We start from the raw sequence: 20,640 nt of genomic DNA on the forward strand, positions 1-20,640 counted from the left end.
TGTATTTCCATTTTTAATTAACATTTAACTGTAAAGTCAGAATAACTACTAAATAACCACAAAGCCTTATTGTCATTATGTAGTCAGAGAACGACATAAAATAGCTGACATACGCACGCCGTATTATTTTAAGTCGCAATTAGTAATTAGATATATGCATTCCAACGGATAGCTGGACAACCGCGCTACACAAAGCGGTCCGTTTAATTGCTTATCTTTAATAGTCGGCAAAATGAATGATTTAGCTAAGCAATATTTTCTACTGATTTCCATGATTCATGGCATATGGTATTCTCACCGAAAAACAAATAAACTGACGTTACTATAATAGTTATTTATGTACCAAGGGTATTAAATATATGTTTATGCCCAGAGGGCATCGATGTTACAAACCCGGGGGCTTCTGGCCCGAGGGTTTGTAAGTCGCTCGAGGGCATATACATCTATTAATACCCGTGGTGCATACAAACTTTTATGTCATACTAGTTCGGTATTGCATCTACAAATAAGGGCCATAAAGTACACTTCTGTGCGGGCATAAAATACACTATTACGTAGTTGGTAACTAAGTAATAAAAACAATAATAAACTAGTATGAAAAAAAAAATAATATAAAATAAAATTATCTTTTGTAAATACTATTTATTTAATTAAAATCATTTTCCCTCCTTTTGTTTCCTTTTTTTGAATGGGCACTTTTGGTCAATTACGTTAAAAAACATTAATTTTAATTCATGTCTGTGGAAACGAAAATACAAATAATACAATCCTGAATCGTACTTATATTCGTAGTGGCATCGCCGCGCTTCTATCGTTCATAAGAAATACGTGGTCATATATACTTAAAAAATGATAATTCCCGGTAGTTGGCTGTATATCATATTAGTTAAAAAAACTCGAACATCGACGTAATAAACTTGTGTTAAACGTGGTATATTTAATTAAAAAATCCAAATGGATTAAAAAAGTCAGAACGTCTTATCAGCCTATCTTAAGTGAACTTTGGAGTACTTGCATAACTAACCACAAAAATTGGTGGTATTTAAATCGAAGAAAACATACTTGAAAGTATTAAATTAAACGGCAATATGCAGATGTAATTGGATTACTAACCGGGAACCATAAGTCCCTACTCGAAATAAAATATTTCTACATTCGAATTCAACTGTCGAACGGAGGTAGTTACCAAACTCCCGTTTGGTATATGTCCAAATGTATACATAGATCAGAGAGGAAGAGATTTTAAAAACAGTTAGCGGTATATAAAACTAGTTTTGTCCATGGTAAAACTAAGTCAACATATGTTAACTATTTGTTCACAGAAGACCATGAAGTCAACTACAACTTTAAACTTGTTTGCACACGCAGTTAGTTATAAATCTTTCTCCTGAGGATTATGGTATTTAATAATAGTTTATTTTGTATTTTGTTCCCAGCAATCTTCTCTGGTATTCTTTTTTGGTATAGATATGGTGTTTATTCCAAAATTAGTCCTTCCATTTAAACGTTCGTTTTGGTCTGTCCGTCTATCGATAATACAGTTTTTGGTTTGTTGTATTTTATGCCCATTCTCATTTTACATCATTTAACATTTAACGAGTTTTTTAATGATTAGAAACATTTTCAAAACATAAGTATTATAGCTTTTTGCATTGTTGTATATTCTCCAGTTTCAGTTTTACAGCTAAGTAATATTATTTTATTAATTTTAGGTAAAGCTCGAACAAAACGTAGGTAAGCCCTCAAGGGTAATCCACATCCGCAACATCCCAAGCGACGTTTCGGAAGCAGAAATAATTCATCTCGGACTCCCCTTCGGAAGGGTCACAAACGTTTTGGTATTGAAGGGTAAAAATCAAGCGTTTTTGGAGATGGGCGACGAACAATCAGCCACGACTATGGTGAACTACTTCTCCAATTGCATCGCGCAGCTAAGAGGCCGTGCAGTTTATGTACAGTACTCGAATCACAAGGAGTTGAAGACCGATCAAACACATTCTAATGCGGTGAGTTTTTGTTTATTTGTCATTTTCGTATATTAGAAAGCAAAATGTATTATAATTTTAATCAATTATTATTGTATACGGAGTGCGAAATAATTGTCACGTAATTTCTAGTTTGTTGAGAATTACGGTATGTAATATAAAATATTTTCTGACACAATTTATCAAAATTTTAGAACTAAAAGTTTTATTAGACGCGATAATAAATAATATAGATAGATAGACGTTTATTGACAAATTTTACATACTAAACACTTATGTATACATAGAACATAACTAAGAAATAATACAAGAACTCACATATACAGGGAAAAATAGAAATATAAAAATATAAAAAAAAACAACTCAGGTGTAAAATAGTTTTTATAAAAACGACCACACTAGGAGCTCAAACAAACAAATTACTGTATAACGTGTTCCAGCAAGAAGTGTTTGGCTAATTTAGCAAAAAAATAAATTTTAAAAATTATTTAGAATGCATTGCCTTAATATCAATATTCTTGTTCAGGTTTAAAAAACAATTATACATATTATAATTGCTGCTTTTTGAAAAGCGAAAATTTTGTATGCAAAGGACGAGTTTCCCCAAGGAATTATGCAATATGTCAGGATACTATGAATCATTCTAAAATAAACTGACCTAAGAATATCTCAACTCACAGAAATAGCCAATCTGCGCATGGCAAAAATCTGTGAGGCGAGCTTCTTACACAATCCTTCAATATCCCTAGTAACTGTACTGGTTCAGATGGTTTAACCCATCTATCGCAACTAAATACTATTGTCTGAGTTTTCTGCTCGTTTAACTTAAGTTTGCTACCAGTTCAACCAGGATTTAGATTTTTCTAATATTTCCTGACTGTAATCAGTTTTATCTCTACATAGATTACGTAGATTTACGTAGATTACATGCTCTGCCAAAGCATATAATCACATGTAATCGATAAAGACCATATTATGGATTTTGATAACATTAAAATTTTATGTAGTGAAAGTAATAAATTTAAAAGGACTTTTTTGGAAATGGTTTGTATTAGCAAAAGTGATAATAATTTAAACAAAAGATCAGAAATTCAAAATTTAAGCAAAATTTATAATTATATTCTTTCTTTATGATTTATATATAAAACTTGTAAAATGTCATATTTAATTCTCCATATATCTGTTACATTCTTTCAGACATCTGTCAACGGTGAATAAATCTTCTTCTTTTTGTTACTAAACAAAAAAGAATGTTTAAACGAAATTTTGCTTTTGGCAATATAAAATATGCCAACATAAAATAAAAATTTTATGTTGGCATTTATGACATTGAGGCTACCATTTCAGCCTTTTGCATTCTATAATTTCCAGGACGTCAATGTCTATGCCCATACGCTCTCTGATTTCAGTATTCCTTACTCTATCTCTTCTAGTGAGTTGGCAACATCTTCTCCAATAATTCATTTCCATTGCTTTTATTTTGGATGCGTCACTTTTATTTATTACCCAAAGCTCTGAACCATATGTAGCAATGCTTTCTATGATACTTTTGTATATCCTAATTTTTGTGTTTCGGGTGATGTGGTTATTCCAAAGTATACTATTCAGTTGACGTATTGCTGAATTTCCTTGACCAATTCTAGTAGCTATTTCTTTTGTATTTCGACCATTGTTTGTAATATTTACACCGAGATATTTATAGCTATCAGTATTTTGAATTTGTTTGCTTCCTAGTTCTAAGCGCTTTCCTTCACCTCCCACTACTACGTACTCTGTTTTTGATGGATTAATTGATAAGCCCCACTTAGTATATTCTTCATCTATTTTTCGTAACATGTAGTGGATATCATCTTGATCTTCTGCAAGTATTACTTGGTCATCAGCAAAATGCAAGCTGTACAGTGTATGGTCTCCAATTTTAACACCCATAGGTTCACATTTTCTTTTCCAAATATCCAAAACCCCTCCAAATAAATCTTAAAGAGTGTAGGTGCAATGCAGCAGCCTTGGCGAAGTCCTTTGGTCACTTTTATCTTTTTTTGTCACTTTTTGTCCAATCTTTATTACACTCGTCATATTATCGTACAACTCCCTTACAGCATTAATGTAAATCGGTGGAATATTCTTGTCTTCTAGCACCTGCCATAGCTTGGCTAATGGGACACTATCATACGCTTTTTGAAGATCAATAAATACCATGTGTGTCTCCATATTATGTTCCAAACGCTTTTCTATTGTTTGTTTTAGGCAGAACACATTGTCTATACAAGAACGACCAGCACGAAAGCCACTCTGATCTTTAGTGTCTTCCCAGCAATCTTCAATTCGGCTTTTAATTATCTTCCCGTAGACTCTACAGATTGAGTTAGTTACACTAAGCCCTCGGTAGTTCTTACAATCTTTTCTGTCGCCTTTATTTTTGTATAGATTGCTGATATATGCAGTTTTCCATTCTGGGGGAATTCCATTCTCTTCTCCTCTCAAGAATAAATTAAAAGTATAAGCCAATAGCTGAAATAGTTTGTCAGGGCCATATTTAATCAGTTCAATGGGTACTTCCCCCGGTCCTGGAGCCTTTCCATTTTTCATAGCGTTGGCGTGTTTTTTAATTTCTTCTGGTGTTATTTCAGTTTCTTCGCGATAGGAAATATCATATTTTTGGTAGCCAATATCTTGGAATTCTGTTCGATCTTCTGTCAGCATTTGTTCATAATATTCGACCCATAATTCTGGGGCTATTAGAGTTAACCTACTGCATTCTTTTCTATCTGTTCTACTACCTCTAATTGTTTTCCAGGCTTCTTTACTTCTTGCTGTACCCATAAAATTTTCTACGTTATCGCAGGCTTTATTCCACATCTCATTTTTGGCTTTATTTACCTCTTTTTTTACTTCTTTGTTTAAGCTGTTGTACTGTTGTCGATAGTAAGGGTCCTTTGTTGCTAGCCATTTGTTATACATATTCTTCTTCTTCCCCACAAGATCTTCTATTTCTTTATTCCACCATTCATTTCTATTTTTTATGCTATCCACTTCTCCAATAGCTTCCATTGCAGCTTCGTCAAGAGCTTTCATAATTTCGTTGTACGTATTAATTGGTGAGGAGTAACAAACATCGTGCAATTTCAGATTCAACCTCATTCGATACAGAAACTGGGTAGACTCATTTTCAAAACCTTGTAGATTATATCTCTTTGTTGAAATGTCTTGCAGTATCATTGAACTTTCGTTTTCATTTTAATATCATATCTTCCTGTAAGATATGATATTAAAAGGTCGTGTATGGTACCCCTTATTCCATAGTACCCCAATTTTATCAATATTGTTTAAATATCCACACAATCAAAAGCTTTTGTAAGGTCACGCATTAATCCGTTAGTAGCTTCACCTGCATCAAGACCGTAAACAATATATATTCTATTACTTCTAATAAAGCTTTAGATGTTTAGTATTTTGTTCTAAAACCAAATTGAAAGCTAGATATAATTGATTTGTTACCCAAATAATTTGTTATACGATCTTTAATTAAGATTACAAAAATTTTACTTATTATTGGTACTATGGTAATAGGTCTGTAATTGTCTGGAGCATTTTTATTTCCTTTTGTATGAAGATATTTTGATATCTTGAATATATATAGCTTTAGATATTTTGAATACATCAGTCAGTAACCCTGGTTAATACATTTGTTAAATATTATTTAATATAGTAGTCAACATATAAGGAATTTTTTAATTTGTGTATTCATTCTTTCACATCAGATGCTACTATTGGGGCCATAAAGAACGAACTCGACCTTCTAGGTAGCCTGCTAAGATAGTAGTTTATGTCATGCTCGAGAGTTTCCGATTGATTTCGATATAAATAATTTATATTCGTAAAGTATTGGTTAATCTCTTCTGGTGTTCAGATTGGACGTAGTATTTTCCTTATAGGTTTCTTTTTTAACAATACTCCATATTGTCTTTAGTGAATTTTTGTTAGTGGATTTGTTTATTATGTTAGCATAAGCAGTATGTTTCTCAGCTTTTATTGCTTGCTTGTATTTCTTTCGCATTTGAGAATATTTAATCCAATTGTCAGGAGTATGTGTTTTCCAATAAGTTGCTTTACAATCGTAGAGTTGTTTTCTTTCGAAATTTGCAATTAAACCAATGAATAGCACCCTTTCTGTTATTTACGTTCTTTAAAGGAAAACAAATGCTGTATTCTTCACACATATTACGAATAATGATTTAAATTTATTATTCTAACTTAATACAGTGTTGCTACTATACGTTAGAATTTTTTTTTGTTTTATAACGGATGACGGTCTACGGAAAAAAAAATTATAAATACAATGATTATAATACTTATTATCCAGATTTAGATTACACTCCCTCTACTACTCTGTTTTCGGCGTTTTCCATATACTGAAGCCCTATATGACCTGGTATGGTAGATTATTAAATTGACTTCATTGCCTTTATTTGCTACAAAATGCAAAAATTGCATACGAATCCTGCACTCTTTACCTTTAAAACACGTTTTGATTTTTGTCGATAGGACTCTCTGATCAAAAGATTTCGAATTTTTACTGTCTAGTTAATATAAATTTTATTTAAAATTAATTTCACGCGCATAACTGACATTCGCTTGTTGCTTCGAGCGTTGTTTCTGAGAGAACTGTCCATTCCACACAAAAAGTGGTAAAAAACATTTTTCTTCACAATTATCTCAGCTACATTTTTTATTGGAAACATTTTTTTCTACGGGGTTCAGATTCTTGGTAAATCGATTTTTCCGTTTTCCCCTTCTACGAGAGTGAGTTTTAGAAGGAAGGTAGGAGTGATAAACTTTTTGCATATTTTTTGGGGTCCTAAAATTAAAATTCTCAGCAAAATTCAACTTGTTTGTATGATTATTGGAGGTTCAATGGCATTTTCGTCTCCTGACGACTGGAGTATTCCTTGATATTTTTTATATATTTAATTTCTAAAGCATAATTTCTTTTATGGTAGTGCTACACTTTCCTAGTGTTTTATATGTGTTATCATGTTAATAATATTTTTCCATCGTTGCACATATTTCAGCCTTCTTGGAACAATATATTTGATCACATTTTTTCTATCTAATAAATATAATATATTCTATCGAATTTCACGATTGGGTTAATCCTGGAGCTATATTTGAATTATGTATTTGTCGTCCTTCTATTAAAACCCAATATGTTGTACTGACAATATATCAATAAATGAATTCATTAAAATATAGTATGGTGCGGTTCTACTGTATGACGTAAATATTTGTTAATTAAGCCCGTTTTGAGTTACAGAGAATATATGAAATATTTATGTATGAATGTAATTTGTGTCTATGAATTGTTTATAATTTTGGGTTACCTGATATTTGAGTGAAAGAAAATTTTATGTTCAGTTATGATTAGTTAAGCTTATTACTGCGTATTATTCATTAATATACGAATTGTACTCGGGATTACAACGTTAATTTTCTATATAACGATTCCATTAATAAACATTACCCAAATACTAGTTTTGTTTCGAATAATTAGAACTAATATTCCAGTAATAATTAAAAACTTCTCTACAATACAGTATCATCAATATTCTCTTTACCTTTATCCCTTTGCGGGGCCGACTTCCCTAATTACAAGCCTTTTCCCATATTAGTTAGCGCAACGTTAGATTGATAATAAAATTAAATTTAAGAGAATAAAAATAAAAGCGCAGCGTAAAGTTTAGAAGTTTTAATGCATAGAAACATTTTTTAATTTCCTAATTATAGAAAATATTTTATACTGTAATGAAAACTATTACTTAAACAGAATAATAATAAATTCTAAAAAACGCATAGAATATATAATATATAACAAAAAATAAATGTGAAAGTTTACCGCTGAGTTACATCCACTTTATTTTTAATGACATGTACAATTCTATGTAGCATAATTTTTACCGACTTCTGACAAGATTCTAATGTAAACGATTCCCATATTTCTTGCAATTTTTCCTTCAATTCGTTGACGGACCTGGCAGGATATTGTCTCAAAGCTTTTTTTTATTTCGCGCCACAAAGTCTCTATCGGAGACAAGTCGAGACTTTTTGTAGAACCCCTTTCCAGAAGTGCTATGCCATGGTCTTCAATCCATTTTAAACTATTTTTTGAGGTATGACAACCTGCCCCGTCCTGTTGGAAGACAAAATCTTCCGCAGATATTAAACGGTGTTCCAAATTCGTTAAAAAAGATTCTTCTAAAATATTCAAATATTTGTCCGTGTTTACCTTTGTAATCCCATTTGTAATCCCATCGATAAAATGTAACTTTCCCACACCTTTCAACGTCATGCTATCGCAGATCATGACATATCATAGGCCAAAAACTGGCAAGCACAAAACACATTGGCTAGTAATTGGCATGTCAGTAGCTCGCTTGCCTATACTGGCAAGGCGAAAAAGCAGGGAAGATTTTTACACATGCCAGTGCTAGTAAACAATCGAGTGGTTTTCATCTGTTTTGTAATTAAAAGTTTTTGAGTTTCCAACAAAAAAAGGGGATCTATGGAAGATCTAATGAATTCAACAATAAAATATTGCTGATGACCAGAGATATTGTTAGAAATTTAATAATGAATCCGAAGCGGAACTTAAAAAAGAGAAAAATTTGGGTGAAAAATTGGATTGGTAGGCGAGAAAATCTTGGAGCTATTTTTTATTTTGGTCTTTATCTCCTTTATACCTTCACCCATTTCATCTTGAATTTTTGTGTAAGCATTGTCACCGGCTATTTTATTTTTATATAGAGATGATTTAGAATTCAAAAGATACTCCAATTCTCTATATATAGCAATAAATTTGGTGGTTTTTTCATCACTCCAACGAAACATTTTTTAAATGAACAAGTTTAAAAATAAAACAGTTCATTTTTATCAGCAACACAACAAATCTGACAATTCTCTTCCAGCTACTGGCATGCCCGTAGCGGTAGCGCGCGTTCACATATGACAGTGACACTCCCCACGCATGCGCCTTGCATTTCACAACATGCTACTAGCAAGAAAAATCAAATTCTTTGCGATTAGCTAGCATGCCAGGAACTAACACTAACATGCCAGTTAACGTACACACTTGCCAGTTTGCGGACAGTAGCTGGTGCTTGCTAGGTACTGCTATGTCATTATGCTAATGTGTATATCCGGTTTATCTGTACAATGCGTGCGCTTTACCGATAAAGGCAAAATATCAGATGCGAGTCATAAATCTAACTATCTCGATATTAACATAGGTGTACCACAAGGCTCAATTTTAGAACCCATTGTATTTTTTATTTACGTATGTTGTCTCGGTTAACTCAGATGAATATTTTACGATATTTTTTTCTTTTTTTTTCTTTCTTTAATTTTTTTCAAAAAACTCGTTTTATATAATTTTATAATAGGCAGCGATGTGGTAGCTAAATTAATTTAAATTTAAATAATATTCACATTGAAGGACTTAATATAGATGCGTCTTAATTGGAATAAACATTATGATGCACTTGTCGCAAAATTAATCTCAGTAAGATTTTTGTTTTCGAATGTAAAACAAGTTTTAACGGAAAAATAATTAATAGTGCTTTATTATGTCCGAGGTAATTGGTCTTTATCTAAGCTATCTTATTCAGAAATAGTTATTTGCATAACAAGTTCCGAAAGTGATATTTTACGAGACGAGTAGGAAGTTTCCAGGGACGAGTCCTGGAATCCTGCGAGTCTCGTAAAATTACTTTTGAATCGTGTTACGTACAATATTTTTTCTGCAGCTGGTTTGTATGTTAAAAAGAATATATGGATAAACTTTACTTATGAACTTTTATTAAACACTTTAAAGTTACTCTCGTGAATTTAACATTAGAAAAATCTACTTATTAATATTAATAACACAATTATAACAATTATTTACAGTGATATTGTTAGGAATATTACCAGAACTGGTAGTATTGAAATTAGTGTTCAATCTGTGAAACTATGTGAATCACTTTCACTGCTAATTTCTAGTTCTTGGAATTGAAAAACGAAAAACTGAGCGAAAACTCACGAATGACAAGCGTTGTCATAATAAAATACAAAGTTGATATTATTGTCAAAGCCGTTACCTAAACTTCATTCGTTTTACATATTCCCATCCGTCAACAAACGCACGTGAAACCCAAACAGGGTCATACTGAGGTATATTATATGATTTTTTAAAATATTAACTTTTGAAACTATTAGTGTAAGAATTTTTTGACATTTAATCACTGTGAGCAAAATTTAATGTTCCATTGAAGGAAAATGTGCTAAAATAAAATATTCATTAACTGAGATATACATAACAAAGTAAACATTTTGAATAAAAAAGCAACACGCTACAATTTGAATTTAAACAGACCGGCAAGTTTGGATCTGTAACATGAGAATCCGTCTGGCTTAAGGCAATAAATAATATTTAATAGCCTCTTGACGAATGAGAGGGCGAATATCAACAGGTGCTCATGTTTACAGATGGGAATTTGCTAAATGAACAAACTATAGCTACCCCAAATCGCCCCGAAAGTGAAAAAATTAGTCCCGAAAGTAGCTACTTTCGGTACGAGATGTGTAAAATGGTACTTTCGATTTAATAAATCATACCGAAAGTTTTATTTTCGGGAAGGCTGCAGAAAAAAAATGGTACAGGCCGAATCCCGTCTAAGATACGGGATTTGTATGTGGGGAACAAGTAACCATTTTAATAAAGTCTTTATTGCGCCAAAAATAATACGATCTATTGCTGGTATCCCCTATAATAATAGTTGCAGACAATATTTTAAAAATCCAAAATACTGTCTTTGATCTATCTCTATATTCTGGAGACCTTTATATTTGATAACACAATTCAACTTAAGGCCCAGCCACATCGGACGCGATATGTCGGTTATATAGATGGGGTCTATATAACAACATCTCAAAGGTTTTTATAATATTTGTGGAAAGTGTCAAGTACAAATATACATATTTATTTTTGCACTTTTTCAATGAATAATTCATTTTTACCAAACTGATCGCGCGCTAAAGGCCGGTTTTCACTCTACGTCTTATTGTACGTTTTGTTGGATAGGACGAATCCTATACAATAAAACGTGGCATGTAAACAGCAAAACGTACGTCTTGTCGAATCGAAATGAAATCCAAGGTCAGATCGTAGAAATGATGGGAGAAGCATAGTTTTGCGAGAACTGATAGGATAAAACGTTACGTGAAAATACATTTTCAGACAAGTCGTCCGATCTTGACTTATTTGACGACTAGTTCCACTGCAGTTCGTTTCATTGTTCCCAAAAAAAGCCTAATAATGTCAGATTTGCGGCAATGCACCCACGATTTTCTCGGGGAATTTATTGAATTGAAGTTTTTAAGTAGTTATGTTTTAAAACCAAGTAGATTGCATTACAGGTTTCAGGAATTATTTGGCTTAACGCTGGTTTGGATATTATGATTGTGAACTCCAAGTCCTTGACGCTGCGTCCTGTTGTAAGATATCTGAGAGTTGCTGTGAGTCTTTCATGGGGTGTAATGGCTTTTCTCATGAGGTGTCTTATTTCAATATGTATGGTGTTACCAACTCTAGCAATTGACAATAGGCTGAGGTGTCCATTCGCAAATAATTGCGCCAGTCATCTGGTTCGTCTCTTTTAGTAACGAGACGTGGGAATACTTGCTTCTTTTTAGAAGCCCACTCTCTTGACCATCTTGTCTTTTCCCTCTTCATCCCCTTTTTCCTCAGTCGTAGTATCTTTATATTTGAAAAAATAAAAGAAAGCCGTGTTTCCTCCATAATAAAAAAAAACACTAAACAAACTTCACACAACACAAGACTCTGAATTAGAAATGAGGTAGAAAACGGAAGGAAAAACGTAGTGTTTATACACTGGACAAAACGTACATGTCGTCGTACGTTTTATATGACCCACAAAACGTACAATAAGACGTAGTGTGAAAACGGGCCTTAAGTCTGTAATTTTGTACAACTGTATCGTCTGGCAAAGCCATAGACTGGCCCGCCGCGATAGTGTCAGATCGTTCTTTGTGTGACTGGGATGATGTTATCCTATGTAAAACAAGTAGATCGCCCGCAGGCCTCGGTCATATTCATAAAAATGGTTTTAAAAATTAGATCACTATAGTTATATGTCGATAAGAGTTTTAATTAGGAAAAACGCTAGTATTAACAGAAATATAAAGTGCTGTGTTGAATCGATGGCTTTTTACAAACCAACATATTTTATTACTTATTATGTTTATGTGATTTTCGTCTATAGCTGACACATTTCCATCCCTATTCATTTTCGAATAATACAATATATTCTCATATAAAATGAACGTACTTTAAGTTGTTGTCGCGCAAATCCATTAGGCAGCTCTTTTTTTATTCTTTAAAGAGTACACATTTAATGTATTTTTACGATATTTTTATTTATTAAATTTTTGTTTTTCAAATCTATTCGTGTTTATCCAAAAATATATTTTGGCAAAATATGCAGAGGTATCATGTGATACTTTTAAATCTTTCTCGGGTCCTTGACAAATCATTTTATATTTAATTTAGCGTTTTAAATTCAAATTTCACGAATACTTTAGGCCATAAAAAAGACCCGACCGCCAGATACCATCAAACCCTTTTTCCGTAACAATGTGTAAATTCCACGAAGCAACTAACCCCGGCAAATTAGCAAATCCTTTTAACCCTCTCGAATTCACAATGAATTTCATCATGAGTCCGATGCGACTCGGCGAGTCTCGCGAAACCCTTATGACTCCTTACGATCCTTACAGTCCTTAAACTAACTCTGTCGTCGACGGAAAAGCCGAAAAGAAAATTTCAACGCATCATTAAATTTTCCAAGGCGATTTTTCAGTTCAGCGCCGATGCAAGGGACCAGACTGAAAGAGACTTTGAAGTCGGAATCCAGTAATTGATCGTTCTACTAGACGAAATTAGACGACTTTTATAAAAATACAATCTCTTGACTCTTGTTATCTTTCCATGAATAAGAGACGTTTGAATGTAAAAACAATGTCGATTTGGTATTCAAAATTTTTTAAAGAAATTACTATACGACTATGATTGGCAGATAAATGACTCCAGCTCAGAAATTGTCATTTTCTAGTTCAAAGAAATCCTGTGTCATTTTGTTTTGTTAAAAAAGTTTTACAATGTCTTGAATTTTATTTTGTTTTCTGCTAAATATCAAGAATATGTTTGCTGGTATCTAATACACGTCTGAAGTTCTCCTCCCCATATAGTTTCTGAACCATAAAAGTTAAAATTAGTAATTTATACAAAAAGTACATAAAGTAGGTCCATTTTTCACGCATCAGAAATTTGCGCGGACTCTCAAAGAGTGCTGAACAGTGAGTTAAATACACTGCCGAACATAAAATTAGAGCGACCTCATATTTTGAAGATATTTTTAAAACTCTAAAAATTATATTTTTCGAATTTTTGTCTTTTGTTACATAGTTCATTAACTGATTGCTTACAAAAAAAGTTTTTTTCCTTAAAGTTTATCGAAAGTAATAAAACTAAACAATTTTACTTTGATGCTTCTTAATAAAAGAAAAATATATCAAAGTCTTTAGTAGCGACTCCTTCTTTGCCAGTGATAACAGAACTGCTGAAGATTGTCCCATTCCTGCGATAGTATGTCGCTAAACTCTCTAGAAATTTTGAAGGCCAGCACATGTCTCGGTGGACGTCCCCCTAATTTCAAATATGTTTAATTGAGTTTAAATCGGGACTGTGCGCAGGCCAAAAAATCGTATGATTTAAATCTTGTTAATCATGTGTAAATGTTGAGCCGCCTCCAGAAAATAACCATGAATGGTAACACTGGATCTTCTAGAGCTCTAGCTGGATACCTACGCTCAGTCAACGTCCGATACTCAATGCGGATGTTACAAGTTATACTTCTCCATGCCACCATGCTATCTTAACGGGGGATGCCCTTTGACGCTTTGATGCCCATCATTTTTTTCGCCTGGACATTGCTAGACTTCTATCTGGGCCCGTAAAACAGAATCGCGACTATATAATTAAAAAACAATACACGACCCCAATTTACTATTGTCCAAGCCAAGTGTTCTCGTGTAAAATTCAATCTAGCAATCTGATATTCACTGTAGAGAGGCGGTCCAGTAACTCTAATTTAAGAAGATAAACCAGCAAGTCAGGAATCCTCCCAGATGACCACTTGTTTATGTTTTGATCTCTTACTTCTTACTTCTACTGATAACTTTGAATAGAAACGGTGATATCGTTGCACACTGGAAAGACTTTTCTCATTGGTGGTGACCGCGACTTTTTAATATTAATAAAAGATCGAGAGAATAAGAAGCTATTAAAAGAAAGCAAGGTTCTGGAAGACCAAAAATATCTACCGCTCTTGATGATCGTACGCTTTTGGAGAGATTAGAAGAGAATACTATTGCAGATGCGAAAACTGCAAGAATTATGTTACAGTTTCCGGGAAGAAAGACAACAACTTGGCGCAGAATTAAAGCATCGCGTCCTAAGTACCGAGCTTCAGCAAAAAAACAAGCTCTTACACCACATTAGAAGCAATCAAGACTTAGATTTGCTTTAAACCATCAGCTACAAAATCAAGGTTTTTGGGACAGGGTAATATTTACAGATGAGAAAATTTTTCATCATCATCATCTTGATGCTAGAGCCCTTAAAAGGCCTCTACCTTCTCAAGCTTTCTACGCCAGAAATGTCATTCTGTTCTGTCCCTTGCTTGCATTTTCTAGTTGCCGACTTCGATCTTCTCGGTATCTTGTGTTACCCCGTCCATCCACCTCAGCTTTGGTCTACCCCATCTTCTCATTCCCACGGTTTGCGCTGTTAGAATCTTTTTTATCATGTTCGATTCAGGGGCCCGGGCTACATGTCTTGCCCACTGCAGGCGGTTTCGCTTAATTATAGTGATAATATCTTTACCACCAAACGTATGCTTGTAGATATTCTGCAGTTCAAAGTTAATTCTACGCCTCCATATTCTGTTCTCACAGACTAGTCCGAATATATTGCGTAGCACCTTTCTTTCAAAAATCGATAGAGCGGATTCATCTGTTTTAGTTAGCGTCCATGCCTCTGATCCATATGTGAGAACGGGGACTATCAGTCTTCTATACAGCCTTATACGAGTTTTTTGAGACAGACGTTTGTTAGCTAAGTACTTTGATAGACCATGATAACACCTGTTTGCAATTTTTTTCAGAAAATTTTTCAATCTTCTAAAAAGTATAAAATTAGGGTGTATAGACCAGATAATAATAGATTTAATACTCTATTTGTTTATAGATATCGAGCAGCTGGTCATTTTAGCGCCAATGTATGAGGATTGATTTCATCTAGTGGACTGGGAATGGTATGGCATATTGATGGCAGGTTTGTTGGGCAGACTTATCTGAATATTCTAGAAAACATCATGTTTCCCAGTTGTATCTCCCAGTTGTATCTCAATTTTTCCCATTGTAAAAACAGTTGTATCCAGAAAATAATTTTATCCTCCAACAAGATAATTGTCCTGTTCACACTGCAAATATAATAAACCAGTGGCTCTAGAATAATATCGAAACCTTACCACGGGCCCAGCTACAGTCCAAGATTTAAACCCAATCGAGAATGTGTGTGGGGTTATTATAAAACGGTTGTACCGGCGTAATTTTATACCTCAAAAATGCTAAAGAGCTGTGGCACTGTATACAACAGGTTTGGGAAGAGCTCTCTGAAGAAGACAATTCCGTAGTTCCTTTCACGCAGATGGACCGAAGACTACAATTTGTTATTAATGCTGATAGAGATTTTACAAAATATTAATTTTATTTTTACATACCTAAATTTAGTATAGTTTTGGTCTTCAAGACCCTCGCTTTCTTTCGAGAGTTTCTTGTTCCCTCCATTTTTTATTAATAGAAAATCTGTGGTTCTGCTTATGTTAAAATGTTTTGCTGCCTCTGATAGTGCTCAGTTATCTTGGTTACAATTCTTGCTTTAATATCTTGTTGAATTAAGTCGTTTGTTTTATTCCTTAATAATAATTAAAATCACAACAACCCTATTTTATATAAAAACTATCATTTATATATATTCTTTATAATGCAGGAATTCAAAATAATATCAAAATTTAGACCTTAATAATTATTACAATTTATGAATTAACATATGTAATCAATTGTTTGTTGTTTGTTTATTTTATTATTTGTCTGTCATAATAAATATAACATAATGTCAGACCAATCTAATACACTGCTCAAAATGATTAAATCTTACTAAGAGTCGTATCAGTTTTTTTAGGAACCAGCTGTACATAAATTTTAAATAGCATAATAATCATGTTTAAGGCATTTGTTGGTTTTGATGGATTTTAAGATGTAGGTTGCCACGGACTAAATATCCTATTCGTATGTTTTAAATTAAGAAATTTTGATTAAATCGAGACCTGTTCACTTAATTGCCTACTACCTTACGCATTTTTAGTAAGTACTGAAATCTCATAGCAACAAAATATAGCCTATACAATATTCAACCCTTTTAAAATAAAAACGATTCATAAATGCAGCGTGTCCGTCTATATAATAAAAGGTAATGAGAAATCAATGTCCAATTTGACTATAGCTTCTAGCTTTAATGTATAATCGATCGCAGCTCATGGACATTATTCAGAGAAACAAAGTTGAACAAAGTATATGCTTAGAGCTGTCAAGTTTCAACCGGGTACAATTAAGTATTGGTGGAGCTGGTGGTAATCACACAAAATCACATTCAATATTATTACAATTTTATTCCGTTTCCACAATTGAATGTATAGAATATGGGGTAAATGAATAGTTATTAATGTTTTTTTGTATACATCGTGGTAACGACAGAGATATCGTAAATATTGTAAAAGAGTAATATGCTTGGGTTATTATAATAAATCAGGAAACAAATAAATTTTTTATCGGAATAATTTTTTTGCTCTACAACGTTCGTTAATTGCTATCCACCGAGTTTACAGCACAGTTATATAAAGAAAATACTATGCTGTTAAAAACGCTATTGATTTATTGCTTTGTTTGCTTCCTCTGTCAATGTTCTGTTTATGATCCCCTATTTTTCAACGTTTATTGTTACTGGAATTGTTTGTCTCTACATTTGTACATATCAATCAAAGAATTCTTTCATCTCTTTTCACTTCAGTCATAAAATCACGTATTTCCTAAAGTTGTCATCACTTCATAGGAGATATCATCTGGTCCAATTGCTTTTCCTTTATTTATTTTTTGAAGTGGTTGAGCAACTACCTCATTTATTATTTTGGAGACAAGAAAGAAAATAACGGTTCCTTTAGTGGAATTCACTATTTCCAAAAGAATAGCATCATCAATATATTGATAAAAAAATGCATCCCACTCCCAGGAGCCTACATCATTTAGTAAATATGCAGGCTGTAACAATGATGATACCTCCGGATAAATGTGCCACACCATTTATCAGTTAAAGCGTCATTTTTATTAACTCTAGATTGCATGCTTGTTGTTTGTTTACCTCTTCCCACGTTCCTTTTTCTTGCAATACGGCCACGGTCTCGCTCTCGTTCATGTCCCCTTCCTCGTCTTAAGGAATGTCTTCCTCGTCGATACGAATGAGGTTGAGTTACAAAAGACGTATCCGAAATAGCTGGCAAAGGTACACATCTAGAAACATCGCTGGAATCACTTTCTTCTACAATAGGCGAAGTAGATCTAGATATATCTTCAGAATTTGTTCCTGCTTCATCAGAACTGCATCTGGATCATTGTCATAATCATCACGTGAAAAGTCATCATCCGATGCATCTAAATTATTGAGCAACTCTAATAATTCCTCCTCTGATAATGCTGAAAATAAAAACTGTAACAAACAAATGTCCTATGCGAAGTACATAAAAAAATGTTAATAAACTTCATTCACTATACATATTCCCAATTGTCAACAAAAGCACGTGAAAGCCAAACAGGGTCGTACTGATGTATATCATATACGATGTTTAAAAATATTTACTTTTGAAACTATTAGTGTAAGAATTTCTTTAAATTTAATCATTAAATCACAATTAAACTAAACTCTAAAAAATAACACGACCAGTAAATAACAGCAATAACTATAACATAAATATAACACAATATATTAACTTAAAAATCAACACGATACAATTTGAATTTAAAATGCTGGCAAGTTTGGATCTGTAACATGAGAATCTGTCTGGCTTAAGGTAATAAATTATATTTAATAGCCTTTTGACGAATGAGACGGCGAATATCAACACGTGCTCATGTTTACAGATGGGAATTTGCTAAACGAATGAACTTTAGAGTGTTTGCCACCGTGTGCCTACATAAAGGATATAAACATTTTATCTGTTATTACTCATTATTTGTTAATTTTTTTGAAAAACTATACTGTTTACATTAATTTGCAACCTTTTAAGAACACAGTGAATAAAAAATGTGCTGCAAATTATTTATGATTAAATAAATATTTGAAGATAGTACTTACCCTTTTTTCTCCAAACACGCTTACTACGACTGCTTTGTGCCATTGTCGCAAAACAAATGAAATTATGCACGTGCTGTCGGTTTCGTAGTTTCAAAATGTTCCAATAGAGTGCCACACAGGGATATAAACTTAATACATTATTTTTAGGAGGCTCTACGAGAATTCAAATGGTATGTTCTACCAATAGTACATTTGCGGTCAGGAGGTTATATAACTAGAGAATTGACAAACGTCAACTTTTTTGATAAATAACCAAAGGGGATGTTAGAATTTTTATAAATTAATGCCAAACTACAATTTTAGTATTTATTTAATTTATTCATCAAAATGAGCTTACACTCAAATAAAGTTAGTATGGTTGAATAGATACGAGGTATTTTCAATACCTTTCAAATGAGGTATCAATTGCCATAAGGTCCTATTTAAAATTATCTGTCACAGTGGCGCTGTAACGTCATCTGTCACTATTACGTCACTTATGACCAGTTAAGAAGTCTACATCTGTTTATTACCTTCCTCTAAATTTCTCTATTATAAATATAACCGTTCAAAAGATATTAGGGGGGTGGGAACGGACTTTTGACTAGCACTGTGTTATTAAAATTAGAAGTAGTTTTTGTGGATAGGTTGCGCAGGGGTTTTCATTACGGAAAGACAGACAGAATAAGCAAATTATAATATTGATTATATGGTTTATAAAGAACAAACCAGTCTGCTTAAATAATTGTAAGTATGTTCAAAAGAATTAATTGTTTACAAGTTATCAATCTGAAAAAACATACAATGGATTTTATAGAAAAACTAATATCATATGACTTTTAGTGCTTGGTCTTTTTTTAAAAACCAATTATGCCCCATGTAATAAAATTTTTAATCAAGCAACATCGGAATTAGCCTTTTTGCTTCAACGAGCAGTCGAATGAATTCTGCAACAAACGGAACATATTCAATTTTGTTTGAATTATCTATTATTATTATTCTCTATATTATTTTACTATTAACAATGTTATTTTTGTGTTTTGCAGTCAGTATTCATTAAACTGTATGCGACGGCATAGCACATTCGTGATAAATTGGTTTTAAATCCACAATAAAAATAACAATAGAAAGAAATAGTTTTAAATATAGACGTAAATAACATTTCAAATAGAATAATTGCCTTTAACCGCGTCCATGCAATTCACCGATAGTTCATGTTTTCTGTCGTGTTTTTCGAACATAGGAGTGACAGTGATCATACCGTCACCGACGTGGTGTATCGTTGTTAACACTCAGCACCGGATCCCGAGGTCCGGCCCAACAAGCAAATGCAGAAACCGCATTAATTACATTAACTAATAACGTGGTTTTGTGTGATATTTAATCACGAATTAGGTTTTTATTACTGAGCTCTCGGTGCATGTAGGTACAATGAATAGCATCAAGTGGTTTTGGGATAAATTTTGGGTTTTGGTTGGAAATTGAAAATTGTGTACCGATTAAATTCATTGTTTAGGGGTATTCGATCTAATTTCGTTTTGATAAACATGATTTTCAGTTTTGTACAAAACTCGAATAATAAATAAAAATACGAAAGAAGGTAATTTTGATTCACTTAATATTACTTTTATTGTTTTATAGTAGGTTTGGCTTCACTATTGCGCTATTCAAGCGCTAAAATCTTTGAAAGACCATCGGAAAATATTTTAATCTATGTATTCAAAATATGGGGTGAAAGTATATTCGAGCACCTTCTTTTACATCCTTTGCACCTTTTCATCCCCTTTATTTTTAATGACATCCATAATTCTTCGACGCATAGTTTTAACCAAGTTCTGACAAAATTCTAATGTAAACGAATCCCATATTTCTTGCAATTTTTCCTTTAATTCGTTGACGGACCTGGCAGGATGTTTTCTCAAAGCTTTTTTTATTTCACGCCACAAACTATCTATTGGGGACAAGTCGGGACTGTTTGAAACCCATTCAAAAGTAGTATGCCATGGTCTTCAATCCATTATAAACTCGTTTTTAGGTATGATAACCTGCGCCGTCCTGTTGGAAGACAAAATCTTCCGCTGATGTTAGACGGTGTTC

The 20,640-nt window shown here is 33.0% G+C and overlaps 1 protein-coding gene across 7 annotated transcripts in view; it reads left to right on the top strand.

Annotated features, from left to right (window-relative positions):
• The window catches only part of heph (polypyrimidine tract-binding protein 1 heph), a 539,711-nt gene that overhangs the window by 427,339 nt on the left and 91,732 nt on the right, over positions 1 to 20,640 (top strand). For all 7 annotated transcript variants that reach the window (XM_072536694.1, XM_072536696.1, XM_072536698.1 and 4 more), the window contains one exon: positions 1,713 to 2,006. In XM_072536694.1, coding sequence (XP_072392795.1) covers positions 1,713 to 2,006 — 294 coding nt within the window. The remainder of the gene's footprint in view (positions 1 to 1,712; positions 2,007 to 20,640) is intronic.

The sequence above is a fragment of the Diabrotica undecimpunctata genome, chromosome 7 (assembly GCF_040954645.1).
Source record: "Diabrotica undecimpunctata isolate CICGRU chromosome 7, icDiaUnde3, whole genome shotgun sequence".
Classification (NCBI taxonomy): domain Eukaryota; kingdom Metazoa; phylum Arthropoda; class Insecta; order Coleoptera; family Chrysomelidae; genus Diabrotica; species Diabrotica undecimpunctata.